The following is a 25,020-nucleotide window of genomic DNA, read 5'->3' on the forward strand; positions in this document are numbered from 1 at the left end:
TGACTTTGTTTTAAAGGTAAAAAAACCTGACCCGCCACCTCTTGTCCACATGTTTTTGGATAAGAACAAGATCTATGTTAAAACTGTCGAAATCAAAATCAGGATAGATATTTTTCAGGGGGACACGCAGAGTCTCTTCTGGTTTTGTTTGGCGCTAAACCTACTGAGAAGCCAGTTAGATACATCGACGACCTCAAGCTCTACTCCGCTAACGACGAGCAATTGGGAAATGTGGTAGCGTTCTTTGAGGCTATCGGAATGAAGCCGGGGAAAGATGAATGTGCCGTGGTTCAGGCGAAGAGAGAAGTCAAGTACAATCAATAGGGGACAGATCTGGTCGGCACGCAGAACCTGACGATACAAGAATGCCAGAGTCTTTCATCTACCTTAGAGCACATCAAGCCCTAAGATCCCTGAAATGAAATGAAGAACATTTTCAAGGCAAAATTTGTAAAAAAAATTTTTGTAGTCTCATTCTAAAATAAATTGAAGGACAACAATCAATACGGTAAGGACTTTCGATTTCAAGGTGGACAGAGAAATGGGGAATCAGAAAAATTGGAGAACAAGATGAATATTTCAAATTTGATCGATAATTTTTGAAGGTCCTGAGAAGGACCGATTAGTTAGACGAACCATTCTCATCACAACAGTAATTTTTATATATTTATTCACTTCTTCTTCTTCAAAGGTGCTGCTTTTTTCGGAGTTGCCACAGACTTGACTGATTTGGGTTTTGGAGCTTTCGGTTTCTTAGTTGGCGATTTCGCAATCTTCTTAGCTTTAGAAGGGGACTTGGCGGCTTTGGGGCTCTTCTTCTCGGTTGTTGCAACTGCTTTCTTCGTTTTCGTTACAGCGGCTTGTTTTTTGGCAACAGTAGACTTCTTTTTCTTCTTGTCGGTCACCACAGCTGATGCCGAAGTGGATTTTTTAAGATCATCTTTGGACTTGGAGGTGGCTTTTTTAATCACTTTCTTCTGGGATCCCGATGTCGAACCACCAGCTGCCAATTTGAACGAACCAGATGCGCCTTTTCCTTTTGTCTGAACTAAAGATCCAGATTGCACAGCTGATTTGAGGTATTTCTTAATGAAAGGAGCCAATTTTTCCGAATCTACTTTATAGTTGGAAGCTATAAATTTCTTGATGGCCTGCAATGACGATCCACTTCTTTCTTTCAAATCTTTGATGGCGTTATTAACCATCTCTGAAGTCGGAGGATGGTTGGGTTTGGCCTGTTTCGCGGTCGCAGTCTTTTTCTCGGATTTCTTCGCAGTTTTCGCACCGATTGGAACGGACGCACCGCTTTGTTGCACCTCTGTATCGGCAGAAGACATTATCGTGATAATTGATGAAATCGTTACAGTGTATATATTTCAAAAACGTTAGATACACTTTCTGCAGGAAAAATACTGAAAATTAATGCATTAAAACTGAAGTCGACGGAACTTTGGCTAGAAATGTATGAATATGAGGATTATTTCGAGCAAAATGCTCAATTGATCAATCCTTGAAATTTCCGAATGGAAAAATCAAAAATAGAAAATTTCTGCACCATCTCGTCTAGAAATATTCCCGGAAAATTTCCCATAATCGATAATACACGACATTCGAAAGAAGGAATGTGAATTCCGGTATAAAACGCTATCGTTAACAAAGGTGGTCCTTCGAGCCGGAGTATTGGCCTCAGTTTTCTCCATGTAATTTGATTAATAGGAAATATAATCAATTGTATTTCAGGGAACGTAAATTGTTCGAATTTTCGTTAATTCAAAGCATACTTGATATAATCGATAACTTTCCTACAATTAGGGTTATTATAGTTCTGAAAGTGGCGAGTCGGTAGGGTGATCTAGTGTGGATGAATCTTCTAACTGTTCAATGAAGACAATTTTAAATCAACTCGTGAGAAATAACAGACAGGAAAGGATAATAATCGTATTTTGGAGCAGGCTGGAAATGTAGCTGATTGTTCATAAATTCATAGAAAAGCTTTTCCGCTAAATAATGCCGTAATACAAAAGCGCGTTCGGAAAAAGTAGTCAATCTAATATGAAAACTCGATTAATGTTAGACACGCACTAACGGATGAATTACCTGAAGAACGAATCATACAAATTAATAGTTTGAAAAAAAAAAAGGATAATATAAAATCTCCATAAAAAAAAAACAATTTGTAATCCCATACTGGAAGCAGGAATCAGCGAATGATATAAATGGGAACCAGCGATATCGTGCAAACAAAACTATATTACCTCATTTAATTAAGATATCAAATAATTCAGTAAGTAAACTACTTTTAATAATTCAAGTGAAATAGTAAATTGTTAATTCTGCACTTCAAACATGTGAAACTTAAGTAACACGGGAGAGTATAAATCTCAAGTATAATATTGACAGTCCAATGGGCACTGGAAGAATGTCTAGGTAAAGTTGCTTCACACGCCACTCATTATTATTATTATATTATAATAATATTGTATTATAATTATATTATAATGGATATGGAATGTCTTGATGATGAGTCTGATAACTCACTGGCAGATTGAATGGTCATAGAATCGAAAGTATAAATTTCCATCAACTCGTCATTAAGCTGAACGATGAAGAGAGCCTGAAATGTTTATGATGATGAGTACATACTGACAGATTTAATTTTTATTGTTATTAACGGTCATAATAGTGCCTTAATGTGATTTTCCATAAATCTGTTATTGAAGAAAAGAAGAAAGAAAGAGGTGAGCAATGAAGAATATTTGCAGGTTTATGCAATGTTATTGTTGATCGGAGTAATGAAATATACAGCGAAAACAAGATCCCTATATGAAGAATAAGGAATATTGTTCAAAAAGCATTAATACAAAGATGTGCCACGTCCCCGACACTTGTTAACAATATAGAACAGAAATGAACATCTGAACACTCATTAGTGGGTTTGGTAGAGTTATCCGGACGCCAAGGCATCAAGGATAACCCTCTTTTTGATCAATGGGGGTATACGACCTTCCGTAAGATATTCACGGTTCCCAAAATCACAGCCTTCTGCATCCATGTGATCGTGTTCTTAGGCAGATTCAGCTCCTTGAGATAAATACATATATATATATATATATATATATATATATATATATATATATATATATATATATATATATATATATCGTGAATCTATTAAGGGAATTCGACTGATAAGAAGGATTTCAGTTTTACTCTTTATTCATACCAAGCTTTCGGAACTGGTTGGTTCCTTCCTCAGGGTTACTACAATTTTAACAATTAAAATTAAAATTACATATACAAAAAGAACTATCCCAAATCTTTAAAAACAGTCACAGAATTTGAGGTTGTCTCCTTAATAAGTTAAAATTCATCAATTAACGCAAATTTTTAAGTAAATTAGTCTCAAATACTCTATCAGTTGGATTAATCTTTCTTTGTCAATTGGATGTGAAGTATAAACAGTGTGTCTAACCTAACTTAATTATTTTCTTTGGTACATATCACAGAATCGCATCGCGTCAACTTTGGTTTACTTTTTCTTCTTATTTTTATTCGTCTAGTGGTCCATCATAGAATCGTTCCCGGTTTGGATATGTTAACAGGAACGTGTAAACATTGCTTAATCTTTGTACGTCAGTTTTTTTATTTATTGGATTTTCTTGATTTCTTATGTTGATCATTTCTTGTATCAGTCTTTTATTATATTTACCTTCCGTACATAATACTTCTGTATTTTCAAAATCAATTTTATGATCCTTTTTCATTGAGTGTACAGCTAAAGCACATCGTGGGTTCATTGTCCGGATATCACTCTTATGTAACGTTAATCGACTCTTTAACCATTGAGATGTCTGTCCCACATAGGTGTGGGCAAATAAATCTTTTTAAGTATAGTCTTCTTACATCTGCTTATACCTCTAAAAAAAATCAATTAGTGCTAATGATTTCCTATAAAAACATAATTCTTCAACAAATAATCAATTTCCCAGTGGAAAATTAAATAATATCAACATATTCATATAAGTTGTTTTAACTATTCTTTCCAAAATTCTACATAGGTTTCCATGTAACCATTTGTAGTTTTCTATTCAATTCTTCAAGAATAATGGCACACTGTTTTTGCTTTTCTGGTGGTAAATTATTGACTATTTTTACATGTTTTGTGGTTGCCACGTTTTTGACTGTTTTCTATTGCTATTGTAGTCCTGAAGATGGTCCCCATCGGGATCGAAACGTCGACTAAATGAAATAAAGAAGAATGAAATTATAACACTTATCAATTTTCCCACACCCCTTATCATACTTATAACTATTGTTGTATATTGGGAATTAAAAATTGTTGATATATATATATATATATATATATATATATATATATAAATATATATATATATATATATTTTTTTTTTTTTTTTTTTTTTTTTTAATCACCGTAATAGGGTTTGGCTGTCGATAATGCCGGATCGGTCGGATCAAGACATTTATCAGCTGGTGGTCAGGAAACTTCGGACTATTCGGGTGGTCCATAAGATGACCTCCTTCTGTGCTTTTTCAATCAGTTTTTCGTCAAGTCCCAGCCTTTCCGTGTTTTCCGCCAGATGCTTTTCAACAAGTCCATTGGTGGTGATGATGAGAGGAAGAATTGTTGTTGAGGTAAGATGGTTTATTTCCTTCAGCTCAAAAGCGAGGTCATGATATTTGACAATTTTTTCAGTATGCGCTTTGTCAGCATTATCATCCGCTGGTATGGTTATGGTTATGGTATGGTTATATATATATATATATATATATATATATATATATATATATATATATATATATATATATATATATATATATATATATATATATATATATATATATATATATATATATATAACTTAGACGCAATAATGGTCGTGATTTATACAGAATGATTTCTCAGGGAATCGGTGTGAACACCAAAAAAATACTCTGTTTTCTTTGCCGAGCTTTCGGATTTTATTCAATCCATCCTCAGGGCTTCTACAAGATATCAACAAAAATTATCAGTTACAATAAAGAGAAAAAATAAACATTCTATATATATATATATATATATATATGAACCCATCGGTTCATATTTGACACCCTTATGAGAGATAAGTTCAACGGTTGATATATATGTTTTTTCTTTGTAAATATAATATGGATTGTACCGTGTGTGAAATATTGTGCAATACGGGATAGGAATGAGAAAATTGGCTTCTCGATTAGAAAATGTGTGATCTCGTTATACGCGGAGGGGATTAACTTAGCGAGAATTATCAACTCAAACGGGTGGGATGAACGGAACTTGTTCTTCTTGATAGTGCCAATCCGTTATCGGATATTGGAGACCATTCTGGCTATTGTGACCTTATTCACTGTTGCACGAAACAGTCCAATTGTTGTTTCCCAGAACCAGACCCTCAAATTTCTGAGCCACGAAATTCTCCTCCTGCCGGGACCTCTCCTTCCCCCAACCATGCCCTGCTGTATAAGCTGGAGAAGGCTGTATCTTTGTTCATTCCGCATGATGTGGCCCAAGTACTCCAGTTTCCTCCTCTTCACGGTGTCAACAATTTCAGTTTTCTTGTTGACTAATATTAGAACCCTCTCATTGGTCATGTGCTCTGTCCAATTGATTCGGAGTATTCTTCTGTAGAGCCACATCTCGAATACTTCAAGCCTCTTACACGAAGCTTCAGTAAGCGTCCATGACTCCACCCATACAGAAGCACAGGAAAGACATAGCACTTCAGAAGTCGTATTTTGGTCTTCTTGTTCAGGTCCTGAATCGTGAAAAGTTTTTTCATTTTAATGGAAGCTGCTCTTGCCTTTTCAATCCTACAGCGGATTTCCCTCGAATGATCCCATGCCGAGGTACGAAATTGTTTCGACTCTTTACCATTCTGTTGTCGATGTAAAGTTGATGAACGGAACGCGCAGAAGAAATAATTATATATCTTATCGCCGCCTACCGTCATCGATTCTGTGAAAATATTTTATGGAATAATTTATATAAGCCCATTTCTTAATTTGTTCAAATTGATAAAATAAGGTGGCAATAAAATTTGGATGAGAAATGTTACTCCTAGTGCACTACTAACCAAATGCTTATAAACTTGAATAGATAACACTTTTGTTTGTCCTCGGAATATTTTTACATTCGTATGGTCACAGCAATTCCAAGTAAAAAAAAAATTAATAAATAATATTTATAGTTAGGTGAATGAAAATGTTAGCTGTTTACCCTTAACGCTGAATTCCAAAAGAATTATCTCGTCATAGTAATTTGGTTGCCCATCTCACGGACAGGCTTAGGCTTTGTGGGAATTTTGTTTGCTTTCGGATTGTATGATATTTGTGTAATGGAAAAAACGAGAAAAAGTTAACTTTGTGGTCCTGAAAAGGACCGATAGCAATATTTCGATGGTGAAATTTAACCTCCGAAACCGTACAACGTACGACCTTGGCGTTTCAAAGCATATACGACGTCCATTGCTGTTACAGTCTTCCTTTTTGCGTGTTCGGTGTAAGTTACAGCGTCTCTAATAACGTTTTCTAGGAATACCTTAAGTACACCTCTAGTTTCTTCGTAAATCAAACCAGAGATACGTTTCTCCCCACCGCGGCGGGCCAATCTTCTGATAGCGGGCTTCGTGATTCCTTGGATATTGTCTCGTAGAACTTTCCTGTGACGCTTAGCGCCACCTTTTCCCAAACCCTTACCACCTTTGCCTCTGCCAGTCATTTTTCAGTTAACGACTACAATAACAAGAATTAACTAAAGGTTTTAGCGGAAAATACGGCTTTTATACCATCACAGTTTTCCCCACCACTAGATCTACACGACCAACCAATGATATTGCGAGAATGTGCAGTGGAACCGCCTACCTATTCCGCTATAAATAGATGAATCTAAGATTTCCCTCAACTAGTTTATACCCATACTCGAGATGGCCCGTACGAAGCAAACCGCAAGAAAATCCACTGGCGGAAAGGCACCGCGTAAGCAACTTGCCACAAAAGCGGCACGTAAAAGTGCACCCGCTACTGGTGGCGTAAAAAAACCTCATCGTTACCGTCCAGGTACCGTAGCTCTTCGTGAGATCCGTCGTTATCAGAAAAGTACCGAGCTGTTGATTCGCAAACTTCCTTTCCAAAGGTTAGTGCGCGAAATTGCCCAAGACTTCAAGACCGATCTCCGTTTCCAGAGCTCCGCCGTGATGGCCCTTCAAGAAGCTAGCGAAGCTTATCTGGTCGGTCTATTCGAAGATACAAATTTATGTGCCATTCACGCCAAGAGAGTAACCATTATGCCGAAGGACATTCAACTTGCTCGACGTATCCGTGGCGAACGTGCTTAAGCATCTTTTTCACAAAGTTTAAAATCGGTTCTTTTCAGAACCACAACTTTTTTTTTTACATTTATACAATTGATTGATTTCTTATAAGGTATCCCAAATTAAAGATCCGATATCAATAGTGCAATATAACCTTACTTAATTTCTTCCAACAAAATGCGTTACGAATTTCAATTTTGATTATGGATTTTCCATCAGTCTTTTGATATCCTCTATATCTTGGCGCAATAGCTTATTTTAAGCTGGAAGCAAATTATGCCGTCTTATTTCCAATTCGATCACTCAACTGCAAAAGATTCTGATGACCAGCATTAGAGAGAAGCGATACCGTGATTTCTAGATCACGTTGTGAAACGTGAACGTTACTTTATGATATCAGTGAAATTAAAGCGTGACGTGATCACTGTTTAGGTTGCTTGTTAATAATATTTGTATGAATCACCCAAACCTTAGTTCGTTTATCTTTGCAACTCGAATTGGTCACTCATTCAAAGCAAAATTGTTATGAAAACATCCATTTTTCTTACATATTCAACTCTTTTCCTTATTTCAGATTTAGTTAGGAACGTAACAGAAGGATATCGATTTTTCAAATGTTTCCTCAAATTTGAAGAGGTGATTTTGAAAGATAATTTCAACTTGCATAAATTACAAGTAGCATAATTTACATCAACTTTTGTGAAGAAAGCCCAAAGATTGCTGGTCTTTCGCCTGTTATTATTCTTTCGCCTATTATTATTATGTCGCTGACGTGTTTTCGTTTATTTTTTATAATACAGAGTACCATTTATTGCTTCGGTCGACAACTTCAATATAGAAAGAATTTCTTTGGGGTTGTTTATCAAAGATAAGCATAAAATTAGAATTTTATTGCCACCACCAATTATGCAGTAATGCAGTAGTTATTAGTTTGCAGCAAGTATTTATTGTTTAACTAGTTCTACAAAAATACTTCCTACAGCATGCGAAGTTGCCTACGATGCTGGGATTGTCATAAAAATATGCAATTATGTTAGTCGAAAAAGGTTCCGAAGCAATAAAAACATCAGGCTGCCTTCATAATTTACGATTGCAACGGACGATGATATGCCCTGAAAAGATCTGTGAAATGTTCAAACTGTGATCCCGTCACGCTCTGTATTCGTTTTTCGGAACCGTGACTACCTGTGACATTCTGATCTCAGTGATTAAATCACAGTTCGTGAAATATCGCTCTTCTCTAATCAGCATTCCACCGACTGTTTCATAACATTTTGAAGAGGATAATGAGCATACAAGTTGTAAATAACATCCCATCACCAGTAAGGGTTAATGTACAACAATCTAGCTTGCGACATGTTTGGAATACCATAGACGATGAGATGGCGGTAGTTTTTGCAGACACTCGCCATTGCTAGAGTCCATCGAACTCTGTGCTAAGCTTTAATTCTTCGGGTTTGATGAAATGTCCATCAGTTGATTATTCAGGTGATGCGTCAGCAGTGTTGTGAAAGGCAAGTGCTATGGTTCCTAAATGGTTTTGTCGGAGATGACCCGGGACCAACTTCTATTTTCTTTTGAAGTTTGTAGGTTCGGGTATATACCCGAACTTAAATAGGTGGAGTCAATTTAGGTGGTACGATCTCAAATAAAAAGTTTACACTGAGAAGGTAATTTTTTTTTTTTTTGATCGACGAACGAGCACTCCTCCGAGTCAGCGATACAAACATAGTAATTAGCAATGTCAGCCAGTGAAAAAGAAATTCTAAAACGAGAACCGTCCCTGGACAGGTTACCGTACGAAACCGTTAGGAACATCTTGCGCTACCTAACAATTAGAGCACAAGAACTGGAGCCGAAGACGGAAAGCCAAAGTGAAGAAGACTACCAAAAACCGAAGAAGAAAGCGAAAACTACCAGCACGCCAATGACGATAGAAACAAGCACCAGTAACCGGTACTCCCGTCTCACGGAAGAAATGGACACCGAAGAAAAAGGATATGAAGAATCCGAAGAAACAATGGACAACGAACCAGAAGAAAACGACACCAGTGATAAGAACAACGCAACACCAAAAAGGAAGTATTCAACAGTCAAATGGTTAGGCGAGCAAGAGGAAAAAATGGCTCATACTCCAATCACCATCAAAAAGAAAGAAGACTGGGCTAAAGTAGAGAAGTTGATGAAACTCAAGAAAATTAACTACACCAGGGCAACCTCAACCCCATATGGTATTCGAGTACAACCACAAACCATCGAAGACTATAGAAACCTCAGGAAAAATCTGGAACAACAGGATATTCAAATGACCACCTTTACACTAAGAGACGAGAGACCACTGAAAGTTGTAGCGAAAGGCGTTCCGACTGAATTCTCCATCGAAGAAATCGAAAACGACCTGAAGGAACAAGGGTACCCAGCAAGAAAAATCACACGGATGAAGGGCAGAGAAGGGAAAGAACTGCCCATGATCCTGATAGACATCGATAGGAAATATAAATCTATCTATGAACTACCGAAGATACGAGGCATAAACGTTGAAATGGAGGGACTAAGAAGAAAAGGAATCATCCAGTGCCACCGTTGTCAGGAATATGGTCACGTGCAAAGAAACTGCACTGCCGAATACCGCTGTTTGAAATGCAGCGAAAACCATTCCACGCACCTTTGTGAAAAACAAAAAACCACTCCGGCCAAATGTGCAAATTGCGGTGGAGCCCACCCCGCAAACTCAATCAAGTGCCCGAAAAAACCATTGAAGAAGCTACCGGAAAAAATTCACCAATGGCGAACTGAGCAATTCCAGACCAAAACCATAAAAGAAATTCAAAGAGAACAGCGTGAAGAAAAGAAAACCAGCCCCATCAAAGAAGAAAAGAAATCCAGCTCCCAGAAGGATGGAAACAAACCCAAAATTGTCGAACACCTTGCACACTTACTCACAGAAATCGCAGAACTAAAGCCGAGCGAAGATCAAACAACCAAAATGATGCAAAGAATTGGACAGATAGTAAAACTATTATAACCTACAACAATAATATGAGAACCAAACCAGACAAAATCACAATTATATCCTGGAACTGCAACGGCATTAGCAACAAAAAGGAAGAACTCCGAGCTCTTGTCGAAGAAAATCACCCTGATGTAATCCTACTTCAAGAAACGATGCTGAAATACGGGAAACCATTCAACCTGTCGAACTACCACACATATCGAAAAGACAGAAGAAATAAGCAAGGAGGTGGAGTAGCAGTTCTAGTCAAGAAAGAAATTATGCACCACCCACTACCTCCTAATAACGAAGAATCCAAAGCAGAAGGAATAGGCATAGAAATCAAAAGGAAAAACAACGAATCCATATCCATATATTCCACATACATACCTCCAGGAAATAGTCCAATAGAAAAAGATCTGGATGAACTCCTGAAAAGCAACAGAAAAACATTAGTTGCAGGAGACCTAAATGCCAAAAATACAGACTGGAACTGCAAAACCACAAACAGTAGAGGTAAAGCACTCGGAAGATACTCAGAAAACAGAAATATCCAAATTATCGCACCGTCGGAAGAAACTCATTCCTGTAGAGGAAAAGCAGACATATTAGACATAGCAATCAACAAAAATATAACTGAAAGCATCTCTATAGATGTAATCGATGATACTACATCCGATCACCACCCCGTAAAGATCATCATTGCTGGAGAATCCACAAAAAGGAAAATATATACTCACGACTGGGAAAAGTTCAAGGAATCAATAGAAAGCCGCACAGTAACTACGGAAATTAAAAATGCAGTGCAACTGGAACAAGAAGTATCCGACTTAGAAATGATAATAAAAACCTCCTTGGAAGAATCAACTTCCGAGAAAGAATTGGAAGTAAAAATCATAAAACTACCAGAAGACATCAGAAACCTAATCAACCTCAAAAAGATGGCCAGAAAAGAATACCACAGAACCTTAGACCCTAAACACAAAACAATAATCAATAAATTAAACAATATGATCAAGAAGGAATTGAAGGAACTCTACTACAAAAAATGGAACGCCACTCTGGACAATCTCACAGAAGAAAACCAACCACCATGGAAACTTGCCAAGACCCTAATAAAGGAAAATAGAACCAACTCGCTCCTAAAGCAAAACGACCTAATAATAACCAGTGACAAGGACAAATCGAAGATATTTGCGGATATCCTAGCAGAACAATTCAAACCAAACGAATCTGAGAACAAGAAATTCGTTGAAGAAGTTGACAACTTCAACAGAGAAAAACTAGTAATTGAAGAAGAATACAAATTCGATGAAGTTACCACAGAAGAAATTAACGACATTATACAAAATCTAAACCCCAAAAAAGCACCAGGAATGGACAAAATTACAAACAGAACCCTGAAAAACCTTCCAGAAAAAACGATTCAAAAAATCACGAACATATGCAATGGAATCCTGAAAACACGACAATTCCCAAGTAAATGGAAGACCGCTGAGACAATTATGATACCGAAACCAGGAAAACCCAGAACTGATCCAAAAAACTATCGACCTATAAGCCTCCTGTCGAGCTTAAGCAAGTTGGCCGAAAAAACCATATTGACAAGACTCAACGAAATTATAGAACAAAAAGAATCCATCCCAGGAGAACAACACGGATTCAGAAGAAGACATGGGACAGGCACACAAATCACCAGAATCACCGAAACTATCCTCAAAGAAAAGCAAAAAGGATTTAAAACTGCTGCGATCCTCCTGGATGTATCGCAAGCCTTTGATAAAGTATGGCACCAAGGACTTATATTCAAAATGCTCCAAACCGAATTCCCGATCGCCGTCGTGAAACTAATCTCCTCCTATCTAGAGAAGCGAAAATTCTACGTGAAAGTGAATGAAGAAATATCAGAGACCAAAGAAACGAAAGCAGGGGTGCCTCAAGGCTCTCTCCTTGGACCGACACTGTTCAACCTTTTCACGAGTGACATACCGAAAAATGTAAACTCAACTATAGGACTATATGCTGACGACGCTGTGGCTTTAGCATCCGGCAGGACAGAAACAATAGCTACAAGAAAGCTCCAAAAACACATCAACGAACTGATGAAATGGTACCGAAAATGGAGAATGAAAATTAACGAGACCAAAAGTCAAGCGATACTCTTCCTATACAAGAAGAAAAATTCGAAACACACGCTCAAACTCAGAGTTAACGACAAGGAAATAGAATGGCTAGATACAGTCAAATATCTAGGCATGACAATGGACGCAAAACTAACGATGAACGAACATATTGAAGAAGCACACCGCAAAGCTAGAAAAATCAAGGGGTATCTGTACCCCCTCATCAACAAAAACAGCAAACTGGGCAACGAGTTGAAAGTGAGACTCTACAAATCCATAATCCGACCGACGATGACCTACGGAAGCGAGATCCTAGTGATAAACAAATATAGACTCAGGAAACTAGAAATACTTCAAAACAAAACTTTAAGAGAAGCATTAAACGCTCCCTGGTATACTAGGAACGAAGAACTCAGGAGAGTAACCAACACCCCCAGACTAGAAGACCACATTAAGAAGATAGCAAAGAAAGCAATAGAAAAAATGACGAACCATCACAACAATGGAATAAGAAAGGCAGTCGACTACGATCAAGACGAAAACAGAAGAGTCAAAAGACTAAAAACCATCCTGAAAGACCACTGAAAAAACCCTGACCGCGAATGTAACAAGAAGCAGAATTCGAATAACAAATTGAAATATAAAAACCACACAGAAACACAAATAGAAGATAGCAGTAAAAGAATAAAGCATTCTGATCTGCAAATTCACAGCCAAACAGGAAACAGGAAACAGGAGGTAATTTTTTAGTTTTCACTTATCGTCAGATTGATCGATTGAAGATGCCTCCTAAAACTAGCGGAAAAGCTGCCAAGAAAGCTGGCAAGGCCCAAAAAAACATTTCTAAAAGCGACAAGAAGAAGAAACGCAAGAGGAAGGAAAGTTACGCTATCTACATTTATAAAGTATTGAAACAAGTCCATCCGGATACGGGTATTTCAAGCAAGGCTATGAGCATCATGAACAGTTTCGTTAATGATATTTTCGAACGCATCGCCGCCGAGGCGAGTAGACTTGCTCACTACAACAAACGTTCGACAATAACCAGCAGGGAAATTCAAACAGCAGTGCGCCTTCTCTTGCCCGGTGAGTTGGCAAAACACGCCGTCAGCGAAGGAACTAAAGCAGTAACAAAATACACCAGTTCCAAATAAAGCAGGAATTGTTGTTGCATATCAAACGGTTCTTTTCAGAACCACAAATTTTTAAAACTTATAATTATAGTCTGATATCTAATTTCACCGTTAACGACATGTAGATTTATCAATTTGAAATAATCCATACTAATATAATTCGAATATGTTCGTCAACTTCCTATACCATGTCTGATAATTTTGCACACCAATATCATATATATATATATATATATATATATATATATATATATATATATATATATGTATATATATTCGGTTCAATGTTATTTACCTGCTTTTCAATTGTTACTATATATATATATATAAATATATATTTATACCGTTGCAGGGTAAGGCTTAGAGGTTGCCGGTTCCTCTCAGAACAAGGCAACACTCAATTGCTTCTGAGGAAACTTCTCACAATTCTCGTGGTCCACAAGATCATCTCCTTTTGCGCCTTCTCTATTAGATCTTCGTGAAGTCCAAGTTTGGCTGTGTTCCCAGTTAGATGCATCTCAACCAGCCCATTCGTGGTGTGAGTAGATATATATATATATATATATATATATATATATATATATATATATATATACATATATATATTTTTTTTTTTCTTTTTTTTTTTTTTTTTTTAACCACCTTTATAGGGTATGGCTTGAGGAGCGAGAATGCCGGGCCGAGTTGGCCAAGGCATTGTTACTCACTGGTCAAAAATCCGCGTACAATTCTTGTCGTCCACAAGATCACCTCTCTTTGTGCATCCGATATGAGTCTCTCTTCCAATCCTATATATATATATATATATATATATATATATATATATATATATATATATATATATATATATATATATATATATATATATATATATATATATATATATATCGTGAATCTTTAAGGGAATTCGACTGATAAGAAGGATTTCAGTTTTACTCTTTATTCATACCAAGCTTTCGGAACTGGTTAGTTCCTTCCTCAGGGTTACTACAATTTTAACAATTAAAATTAAAATTACATATACAAAAAGAACTTTCCCAAATCTTTAAAAACAGTCACTTACAGAATTTGAGGTTGTCTCCTTAATAAGTTAAAATTCATCAATTAACGCTTTTTAAGTAAATTAGTCTCAAATACTCTATCAGTTGGATTAATCTTTCTTTGTCAATTGGATGTGAAGTATAAACAGTGTGTCTAACCTAACTTAATTATTTTCTTTGGTACATATCACAGAATCTCATTGCGTCAACTTTGGTTTACTTTTTCTTCTTATTTTTATTCGTCTAGTGGTCCATCATAGACTCGTTCCCGGTTTGGATATGTTAACAGGAACGTGTAAACATTGCTTAATCTTTGTACGTCAGTTTTTTTATTTATTGGATTTTCTTGATTTCTTATGTTGATCATTTCTTGTATCAGTCTTTTATTATATTTACCTTCCGTACATAATACTTCTGTATTTTCAAAATCAATTTTATGATCCTTTTTCATTGAGTGTACAGCTAAAGCACATCGTGGGTTCATTGTCCGGATATCACTCTTATGTAACGTTAATCGACTCTTTAACCATTGAGATGTTTGTCCCACATAGGTGCTATCACATTCGGAACATTTAATTTTATACACTACATTAGATTTCAGTGGGTTTGGTGTTATATCTTTCAATTTACTGTATAACATCTTGATAGTTTTCGTGTTGTATGTACTTATTTTTACTTTTTCATCTTTAAAACAATTCTTAATTTTGCTGGTTAGATTTCCTATGTTGGGAAGGCTGCCATATTTTATTACAGGATCATCTTGAACTATATTTTCAATTTGTTCAGGTTTTCGTCGAGATTCTGTTATGGAGACTCTGTCAGTTTCATACATTAGTTTGTCGAGCATTTGTTTTGGATAGGAATTTTGCCGAAAGATCTCATGTAATTTCTTTATGTTCGCATCCACCATATCTGGATGGCAGATTCTTTGTATCCTGTTTTTCATTTCTTTGATACAATTTATTTTCATGTTTATCGGATGTTCTGATTTGAAATGTATGAATTTGTTTGAATTTGTTTCTTTTTGATACCAGTCCAGTTTAATTATGTTATTTATTCTGCAAACCTTTGTATCCAGGAATGGAACAGAATTATTTTCATCTTCTCTTTCACTTGTAAATTGGATGTTCAAGTCAAAACTGTTAAATACCTGAATTATCTCCTCCAAGCCTGTTTTCGGTATTGCAAGTATCAAATCATCTACAAATTTTTTTAAGAAAAACACCTTGAAGGACAACTTTGGAATGGAAATGTCCAAAACATAATCCATAACATAAAGGGACAGTACCGGGCTAAGTTTGGACCCCATAGCACAGCCAAATGTCTGTACATAAAATTTCCCTTCAAATATGAAATAGTTGTTATCGAGTATGAACTCAACGATCTCCATAAACAGTGTTTTGGGTACATTACAATGTTCTTCAATCTTACTCCACTTAGTCTCTAGCACTTTCATCACTAGTTCTTTATATATATTCCCAAACAGGTTTACCACATCTAATGAGACTACTTCATATTCTGGTGGAATAGCAAGGTCATTAATAAATGTTGCAAATTCAAACGAATCTTTTATATAATAGTCATTATTTTGGTTGTAAGCATTCGAGAGTATTTTTGCTATAAATTCAGGCAGTGTTGACATTGGGCTCTGTAAGAGTAAAACTGAAATCCTTCTTATCAGTCGAATTCCCTTAAAGATTCACGATATTTATAGTACGACTGTTATCTGGAGACAATATATATGTATATATATATATATATATATATATATATATATATATATATATAACGAAAAAAAAAGGTTTCAATATCAGAGGCAACAATCTACACAACAGTTGTAGAATCTATTTTAACTTATGGCTGTGAATGCTGGCAACTTCCAGAAAAAAAAAGACCATAGACAAATTAGAGATGGACATTTCGATAAGATCTTGTAGAGTTTCCAGATTGCAACATATCAGGAACGAAGAGATAAGAAGGGAAACTGGGCGGGATTTTACAACGGTAGAACGCATGGAAACTAAACAGTTACTGATATTATTTATATATATATATATATATATATATATATATATATATATATATATATATATATAAATAATATCAGTAACTGTTTAGTTTCCATGCGTTCTACCGTTGTAAAATCCCGCCCAGTTTCCCTTCTTATCTCTTCGTTCCTGATATGTTGCAATCTGGAAACTCTACAAGATCTTATCGAAATGTCCATCTCTAATTTGTCTATGGTCTTTTTTTTTCTGGAAGTTGCCAGCATTCACAGCCATAAGTTAAAATAGATTCTACAACTGTTGTGTAGATTGTTGCCTCTGATATTGAAACCTTTTTTTTTCGTTTCAGTAGCCGTTCAGTTGTTTATAGATAGAGTTGAGTAGGGGTGGAGGAGTCTCGATAGAAATGGCCCCCATTAATTGGGGATCTGCTTAGTGGTTATGTTTGCCTTAGAATGTTAGATGATATCATAGTTCTCCAGTCGCATACTCCAGGAAGTTTATTTTAATTGGGGTCGGATCTTGTATATTCTCAAAATTTAAATATGTATGTCGTAAAAAGATTTACCCAGATTTTTTCCTAATTAGGATGTCTATTAGCTGTTCTTTCGATCCTATTCTTGGGGCATCCTTTCTGCTGTGTAGTAATTTTCAACTCTGTATTTCTCAGAGTAACTAACGCTAAAAGATTACATATATCATGCTGTTACAATCATTACGTGTTCTTCAATTAACGGAAACTCTAGAGCCCGTAAGCAATCAGAGGTCTCCCCAAAGGACGTAGTTAATATCACACAATCTACTTCTACGAAAGATGAAAAAAAACTCCTCTCCTGACCTATCTAGCTGCCGGTATCACTAGGCAACAACAGTACCTAGAAGTGAAGGGAATCCAATATGCTGATGTCATCATCAAAATGACATCACACCGAATAAATAAGTCAAAATCATTATTTTGATCCGTATCTGATAGAACGCTCGAGCTTTTCGGATTCTGAAGAGTTTTTATGTCAAAATAGACGACGTAATATCCCCACCAGACAAATGGAAGCAGGAGTGCCTCAAGGTTCAGTTCTAAGCCCAAAATCAACAACATCTGCATATGCAACGCCCCAAAAAGGTCAAGGAATATGCTAGCTCTATACGCAGATGATAGATGTCATTTACAGAATAGTGATCGCAGCACTAGATGATTTATATATTACAGACGAATGTTTCATTAAGGTGAAAGATTCAAATGAAATGACTAAACCTGCATAGTCAACTGTGCGATTGTATTTTTCTTCCTGTTAATTTCTAGCTGTTTGCGGAACCAATTATCAAATATATTGGGACTGTATGCAAATAAAAAAACAAACAAAAAACAAATAATAATTCAAACTCTATGGATGGCAATCAATGGCATTCAATGTATGAAATTAGTATACTAAGCCCTACCTCATTCAGAGTATGGAACGTACTACGCTGATTGGTCGAAACCGCGAGTATATATATATGTATACGAGGACATTTTCGAGGAATTATCAAAGCCCAACAATCATTTTACTCTCCCATATTCGCGTATTATATTATTATATTATAATGTCTGGTCGCGGTAAAGGTGGAAAAGTTAAGGGTAAGGCAAAGTCTCGTTCCAACCGAGCTGGATTACAATTTCCAGTTGGTCGTATTCATCGTTTATTACGCAAAGGAAATTATGCTGAACGAGTTGGAGCTGGAGCACCCGTCTATCTAGCCGCTGTTATGGAATATCTAGCCGCCGAAGTTTTGGAATTGGCCGGTAACGCAGCACGTGACAACAAGAAAACCAGAATTATTCCCAGACATCTTCAGCTGGCAATCAGAAACGACGAAGAGTTGAACAAATTGCTATCGGGAGTAACTATCGCTCAAGGTGGTGTTTTACCGAATATCCAAGCCGTCCTCTTGCCAAAGAAGACAGAAAAGAAATCATAAATACAATCTGTATGTGAAACGGCCCTTTTCAGGGCCACAATATTTCCTCATTGAAAAGATTTTTTTATCATCTGATCACTTTGGGTATAATAAAATTGCGACAATTTCACGGTCCTACTGACATTCGTAAGTAGGGTAAATGCTCTGATTTTCGACCAAATTAACAAAAACATCGATTTCGGGTACGACTTTTTCACACATAAACTAATCAAATTTTAAAGGTGTTGATGTTCATCGATTCTTTGGCTAGTTTTAAATAATTTGTCATATAATTTTAAACGTTCTCTTCGCATTCAACCTTCGAAATGTGAAAACAGAAAATCTGAATAACATTCGGGTCACGACCATGCCGCAGAGTTCTCGACCATTTTTTTGTTTGTTTTCGACCACTAATAATAGTGGCCGCTCGCTTCTCGTCTTCACTTAAAAATTTTATATTTATATCAATCAGATGGATTTCAGATGAGGTAATTGAGTAAGAAACACTGGGAACGTAAAAAAATTATTCTGCAAAAGTTTTCATTTTCTATAAGTATTTCAAAATAGGAACTCATATTAAATAATATTATTTGGTTATTTTGTTCTTAATATCTTTTCAGAAACTAATGAGTATATAAAACACCGACCACAAGTGGTCGAGAATTAAGTATAGTATATCCAAAGTCACTTGGAGGAACCAGAATATTTCAATTATATGTTCAAGGGTTGTCCAAGTCTCCAGAAATTCCTTTGGGGCCAGTGAATTTATTGCCTAACAATACTTTCGAATAAACCCCCGGTATTTAGCGGATCGCGGTTTCCATTTCAAAGAGACATCTGGCCGAGCGTTTTTATGGACTAGTTCAAGTGGCTTTGTATATACTATACAATCAAATTGGTTCTCGACCGAGAATAAATGAAAGGTAGAATAAGTATGTTTCAACGTTAATTCAGTGGTCGCAAACTAATATTCAAAAAAAAAAAACGAACATGATCCAACAGAAATATATCGGTTGAAATAAACAATTATTGAAATTACATATTGGTTGTCGACCACTTTGGTCGAGAAATAAAAGGTAAAAATTTTCCAATACCAGTTCGCGACTGCCGAATAATATACATTTTCCCACAACTGCTATGAAAAGTAGCGTATTCTTCATAGCTTACTCAATTTCAAAACTATGTATTGCTCATACTGTGGGAAATATTATTTCTCACAGCACTTTGCCCACACCTCGCTTGGTAGACCAATGTAATTGGGCTTTTGAGTCGTTTCTATGGAAACGCGATAAATTCGCACATACATTTTGATTTGAATCAAGTCCATTACTTGAATTATTGAAATTTGTGCAGTTGTAGGAAAAGTACAGTGTGCAACATGTGGAGAAAGTCCTTTTCTCGCTCGTGTGAACTCGCGAGAAAAGTTGGACTTTCCCCACTTGTTGCACAATATACTATTTCAGCGCGAAAACTTTGACCTATACCCCTACTATGCAAACTATCTTGAAAGGGTAGCAATGGTCGAGAAAACACGTACGGCGGAAATATTTTACACTACAAGATATATTTTATTATTATTTTATCTCAAATCACGGAATGGTCGAGTCGAGAGACACTGACGGTCGGCTAACCAGTGCATTTACCCTATATACAGTGGCTTAGGTAGCTATTAGACCCGGGTCGATCGCAACCCACCGACGAGATAATCGGGTCGAAAGACTTAATATAATACAGTGGGAGATCAGGTAAGAAATTTACGAAATGGGTTGTTCTGAATAATGGTCTATTTTCGAATAAAAATGAACAAATTTGTAAAACAGTCCCCCACTATGAACAGTAGAAAAGGACTTATTCTAGTTAACTAGACCTTCAAACTTCGATTTATCGAATCGAATAAATTATCGTATAATTCGATAATTATCGTACCGGTGGCAACGATGGATTTCGGAGTTACTTTCGAGCTACAATTTATTTATTTTGTATTATTCAATAGTTATGTCAACTAATGGGGCTATGTTAATTGGTGCTTTTATCTTTTGAAAATGAAATAAAACAAAAGTAAAAGATAATGAAATCAAACTCAATAAAAAATAACTATACTACGAGGTTGCAACAGGTAAGTCGAGTCCGATTGTTCATTAAATTAGTGGAGAAATGGTGGACTGTATAAGCGACAGCGAAACATATGAAAATGATACTAAAGTCTAAAATTGTGGTTAACATTATAACTTACCTGATGGGCGTCAGGTTAGAAAACATAGCCTCTCCACAGGGCCCTTGGTGCGGGATATACAGGGTGTTTCCTAAACATACGGCAAAAATTCAGGGGGTTGTTCCTTGGACTATTTTAAGCATGTTTTGTCCTTGGATGATTTTTGAAAAACCTCTTTGTTTCGAAGATACAGGGCGAACAACATTTTTCATATTTTTAAAATTAATAATAGTTCAATAATTAATAATAATTTGGATTGGAAGAGGTGGACCTCATTTATGGCCTGCTCGTTCCCCGGACTTAAACCCCTTAGATTATTTCCTATGGGGCCATCTAAAATCATTAGTTTATACCACTCCAGTAGAAAATGTGGAAGACTTGCGAAATCGGATCATTGCTGGGTGTAACTTAATAAGAAATGATCCTGGTGTTTTTGAAAGGGTTCGGCAGTCAATGAGGAGAAGATTGGATGCTTGTATGCTGGCTAGAGGTGGTCATTTTCAACAGTTTTTGTAGGTTGAGTTGAATTTTCATGTAATTTTTCATAATAAAATGTTATTATCTGAAATTTTGTTTCCCCTATATCTTCGAAACAAATAGGTTTTTCAAAAATCATCAAAGGACAAAATATTCTTAGAATAGTCCAAGGAACAACCCCCTGAATTTTTGCCGCATGTTTAGGAAACACCCTGTATTTCAGCTCCAACTTTCGGTTTTCAAGGGCGGTGTAGAAAAGCTCTAACATAATGCGTTCGAGCGAATATAAAATCGACGAATAATGCGGGAGTTTCCGAATGAAGCCACCAATTGTTCACTTGTACACTCGCGAACTTACCATCTTTCGCTATACCTCGAACTCACACTAACAGGTAGGAAAGCTACACCTATCAATAACGCTCCCATGGTTTGAAAAATGCTAGGGTTCGTGTTGTAGTAAGGAAAATGTATCGACGAAAAGCTACAAAAATTCTACTTGCTGAAGAATCCGACAATCCGACAAGTTCGACAATCTAGGAATAAAAGTCGTAACTTAACAACATGAACACCTAATTGAAAATGCGTAAAGTGAATGATATCTTACCTACAAAAGGAAATTTTTTTACGGTTAATTGGGATCCGGGAATTGAAAGCACGCGGGATGATTTTATATCATCCCGATATGAAAAATTCAACGAGGTAGAGAATGATGAAAATGTTTCACGATTAATGAATTATGTAGAACCACACTCGAATCGTTTCGCCAACGATGTGATCTTCAGAAACGTTAGGCTACTAACTATATATAGCAAAACATGTCCCTGGGGAGGGGGGCTCAAACTACCTCCACTACCTACCACATTATAGGTTAATCGTAACACCTACCAATCACAGTATATCGTTATAATCTACTTATAACTAAACTACAATTTGTCACTAAGAACCGTAAACTTCAGCGGATTGTTAATTTTCCCTTTGAACATACGTTCCATTGTGGCCAAAAACACTCTTCATTAGAATACTTGAACAGTTTTAACGATCTATCACACCAATAATCAAGTTTTGATAATACTGACGACAGTTGAGTCATTAATTAAATTATCGCCGATTTCAACGGATAATGTTCGACTGTGAATTTGAATCCACGCCACCAGAACTTCGAGTAGCTATCCGAAAAGCGTACGAAGCTTTTATAAACTGGTGTGCGAGTGAAGATGAAATAAGTCCAGTGCATTATGCTAAATAGCGAGCATAGATACTTGAAAAGGCAGAATGTTGGATACAAAGCGAATAAGTCAAGTGTTCCTTCCGGAGCAATAAAAATTTCTGAACGATGCTCCTGTAGAATGTCTCCCTAGTGACGTAACTTCTGAATTCCTTCAGTGCATATTAAAACAGGTTGCTTTGATTATTGCCATCTCCTGAGTTGGCGCAGGTGCGATGAACTTCTGAAATTGAGAATGAATGTGATATGGAAACGTTAGAAAATCGGATCATAATAACTTATTCTCGCGCAAATCTTTCAATTACATAAGCAGAGTGGATCAAAATAGCGAAACAATACTGTGACACGCGCAACAAAAACTGCGACTGTAAAAAGGGTTATTCTTACAAATGAGGGGTTTGGCAAAGTTACACGACAGCCTTTAAAGCAGGGGGGTGAAACCGCTAGTGCTAACACTGGCAACGGATGTGACGTCACAGTCACTCAGCATTACACGGTATACGTATCACGATGTAAAAATTTTATTCTCATAACAAGCCAATCAGCGTTCGAGGTTTCCAATAAATAGGTATTTGATTGAACAGCCAACAATTAATTGTGTTTGTAATGCATGTATGGTAGCAATGAACAGATCAAGTAGTTTTTATTGTCGCTTATTACAAGTTCTGTTTTAGGTTTCAGGTAATCCATGAGAAACTAAATTTAGAACATAATTAGACTGGGTTTTTCCTCATATCGTATTTCAATGTACTAATATATCTGAAAGCCCTCTTACTTGCGATTATAATATTCCTTCAAAATCAACTGGATTTAAGTTAAATTCTGTTCCTCGGCCTTTACTGAAATATCAAATTAATTATCATCATCCCTATGATTCCAGAACTTCCCCAAATGTTTCTTGTATGGAAAATATTAATGATTTTAACATGCCATGTGAAAGTAAAACTTTCGATGATTTTTGAAGTTTGATGAATAATTAATATTTAGTTTTTTATGTTTCAGAAGGAAGAAAATCGTTATTTTGCATAGAAATATTTCTGATTTACATCTGAAAAAACACGTTTGTATAATGATTTCAAAACTTAATTGCAATGAAAAATGAATGATGACTATTTTGAGCAGTTCAATAGTTAATTTATGTTGTATATCTGGGACAAAATTTGATTTTCTCCTCACAAACAGAGTGGGCAAATTTCGATGTTTTTGCACTACAACTTCTAAACCTGAGGTGATAGACAAAATCTGATATCCCATATTCTCGGTCTCTTGTTTTGAGAACCTAACAAGGTTAGAATTCATTTTTGGCCACCTTTTGTTTTCGAGTTATAAGCGAAAATTGGAAAAATGGCGATATCGAAAAACTTTTACATCTCCGCTTGTACTGATGCTAGAGCTCCGAAATTTAAACATTATACAGACACTTTTTTACGTAGAATCCAGTGGCGTGCTCGTGTTTTCGAAAAGGTTTTTAATTACGAAGCTATGACCCAAAGTTATGTTTTTTCAAAGGGAACACTAAATTTCTATGCCATGTTTTGAAAGCTTAATTTTTCCTGATTTCAAAAATTTATAACATTGAATGATTTGTATTAAAATAAACAACAGAAAATGGTCAAAAACCTTTTTTTACCTAAGAGTCTCAATATTTCTATGGTTTCAACTGTTGATGAGCTCATAAAAATTGAGCTTTCTATAACAAGAGCAGTGTCCTTCCGGCAATCTGATTATTTCTATGCTTCTTACTCATTTCTACAAAATTCGAATCAATTCGGCAATTGTTCATAAAACAAATCATAAGGATAAGGACAGTCCCTCTCAGAGAAATACCAACCGTAGACACGTGTTTCGGGCTTTCGGCCCTCATCAGTACGGTGAACAAGTGTTAGGATGTGCAACACTTGAAAGAAACAACAAACAAACAGTTGTTCTGTTGTTGTGTTGTTGACTCTGTTTGTTTGTTGTTTCTTTCAAGTGTTGCACATCCTAACACTTGTTCACCGTACTGATGAGGGCCGAAAGCCCGAAACACGTGTCTACGGTTGGTATTTCTCTGAGAGGGACTGTCCTTATCCTTATGATTTGTTTTATGAACAATTATAACCGGCCGGACATAGTTCTGTTTAATAAGACCGAAAAATTGGTGCAGATAATAGACATAACGGTACCCGCCGATGATAATATCGCCCGAGCGTACACTGAGAAACTCACCAAATATCATGACCTCGCGTTTGAGCTGAAAGAAATGTACGGTCTGAGGAAAACATCAATTCTCCCACTCATAATATCGGTAAATGGCCTGGTGGAGACACACATGATTGAAAACACGAAACGTCTACAATTAGATACTTACCTGATTAGCCAAGCACAGAAAGAGGTCATCCTAGGTACCACGCGGACAGTCAGAAGATTTCTTACTAGCTCCTGAGTACAACCTTGGTCGCTGTGGTGACCCGGTTGTCTTGGATCCATCCCGCTTGTCGGTGAATAAAAAAAAAAAAAAAAATATATATATATATATATATATATATATA

General features: G+C 36.2%; 4 protein-coding genes across 4 annotated transcripts in view; 3 read left to right on the forward strand and 1 right to left on the reverse strand.

Moving 5' to 3' along the window:
- Window positions 1-7,479, forward strand: part of LOC123686657 — a 29,390-nt gene extending 21,911 nt beyond the window's left edge. Inside the window, exon 3 of the mRNA XM_045626870.1 lies at window positions 6,942-7,479. Coding sequence (XP_045482826.1) covers window positions 6,942-7,370 — 429 coding nt within the window. The 3' untranslated portion in view covers window positions 7,371-7,479. The remainder of the gene's footprint in view (window positions 1-6,941) is intronic.
- LOC123686060 (histone H4-like) lies at window positions 6,397-6,880 on the reverse strand. Its single transcript, XM_045626017.1, has one exon. The coding sequence runs from the start codon at window positions 6,752-6,754 to the stop codon at window positions 6,443-6,445; it is 312 nt and encodes a 103-aa protein (XP_045481973.1). The 5' UTR covers window positions 6,755-6,880; the 3' UTR covers window positions 6,397-6,442.
- A 5,740-nt stretch (window positions 7,480-13,219) lies between the features above and the next one.
- LOC123685911 (histone H2B-like) lies at window positions 13,220-13,663 on the forward strand. The gene has a single exon (XM_045625778.1). It carries the CDS (start codon window positions 13,244-13,246, stop codon window positions 13,613-13,615), a length of 372 nt encoding a protein of 123 aa, XP_045481734.1. The 5' UTR covers window positions 13,220-13,243; the 3' UTR covers window positions 13,616-13,663.
- A 3,583-nt stretch (window positions 13,664-17,246) lies between these two features.
- Window positions 17,247-18,686, forward strand: LOC123686677 (histone H2A-like). The gene has a single exon (XM_045626894.1). The coding sequence runs from the start codon at window positions 18,090-18,092 to the stop codon at window positions 18,594-18,596; it is 507 nt and encodes a 168-aa protein (XP_045482850.1). The 5' UTR covers window positions 17,247-18,089; the 3' UTR covers window positions 18,597-18,686.
- The last annotated feature ends 6,334 nt before the right edge of the window (window positions 18,687-25,020 follow it).

This window comes from Harmonia axyridis, chromosome X (assembly GCF_914767665.1).
Source record: "Harmonia axyridis chromosome X, icHarAxyr1.1, whole genome shotgun sequence".
Classification (NCBI taxonomy): Eukaryota; Metazoa; Arthropoda; class Insecta; order Coleoptera; family Coccinellidae; genus Harmonia; species Harmonia axyridis.

Excerpts from the sequence above, each read along its gene's own strand:
- LOC123685911 (XM_045625778.1), top strand. The coding sequence starts at position 13,244 with ATGCCTCCTAAAACTAGCGGAAAAGCTGCCAAGAAAGCTGGCAAGGCC.
- LOC123686677 (XM_045626894.1), top strand. The coding sequence starts at position 18,090 with ATGGAACGTACTACGCTGATTGGTCGAAACCGCGAGTATATATATATG.
- LOC123686060 (XM_045626017.1), bottom strand. The coding sequence starts at position 6,754 with ATGACTGGCAGAGGCAAAGGTGGTAAGGGTTTGGGAAAAGGTGGCGCT.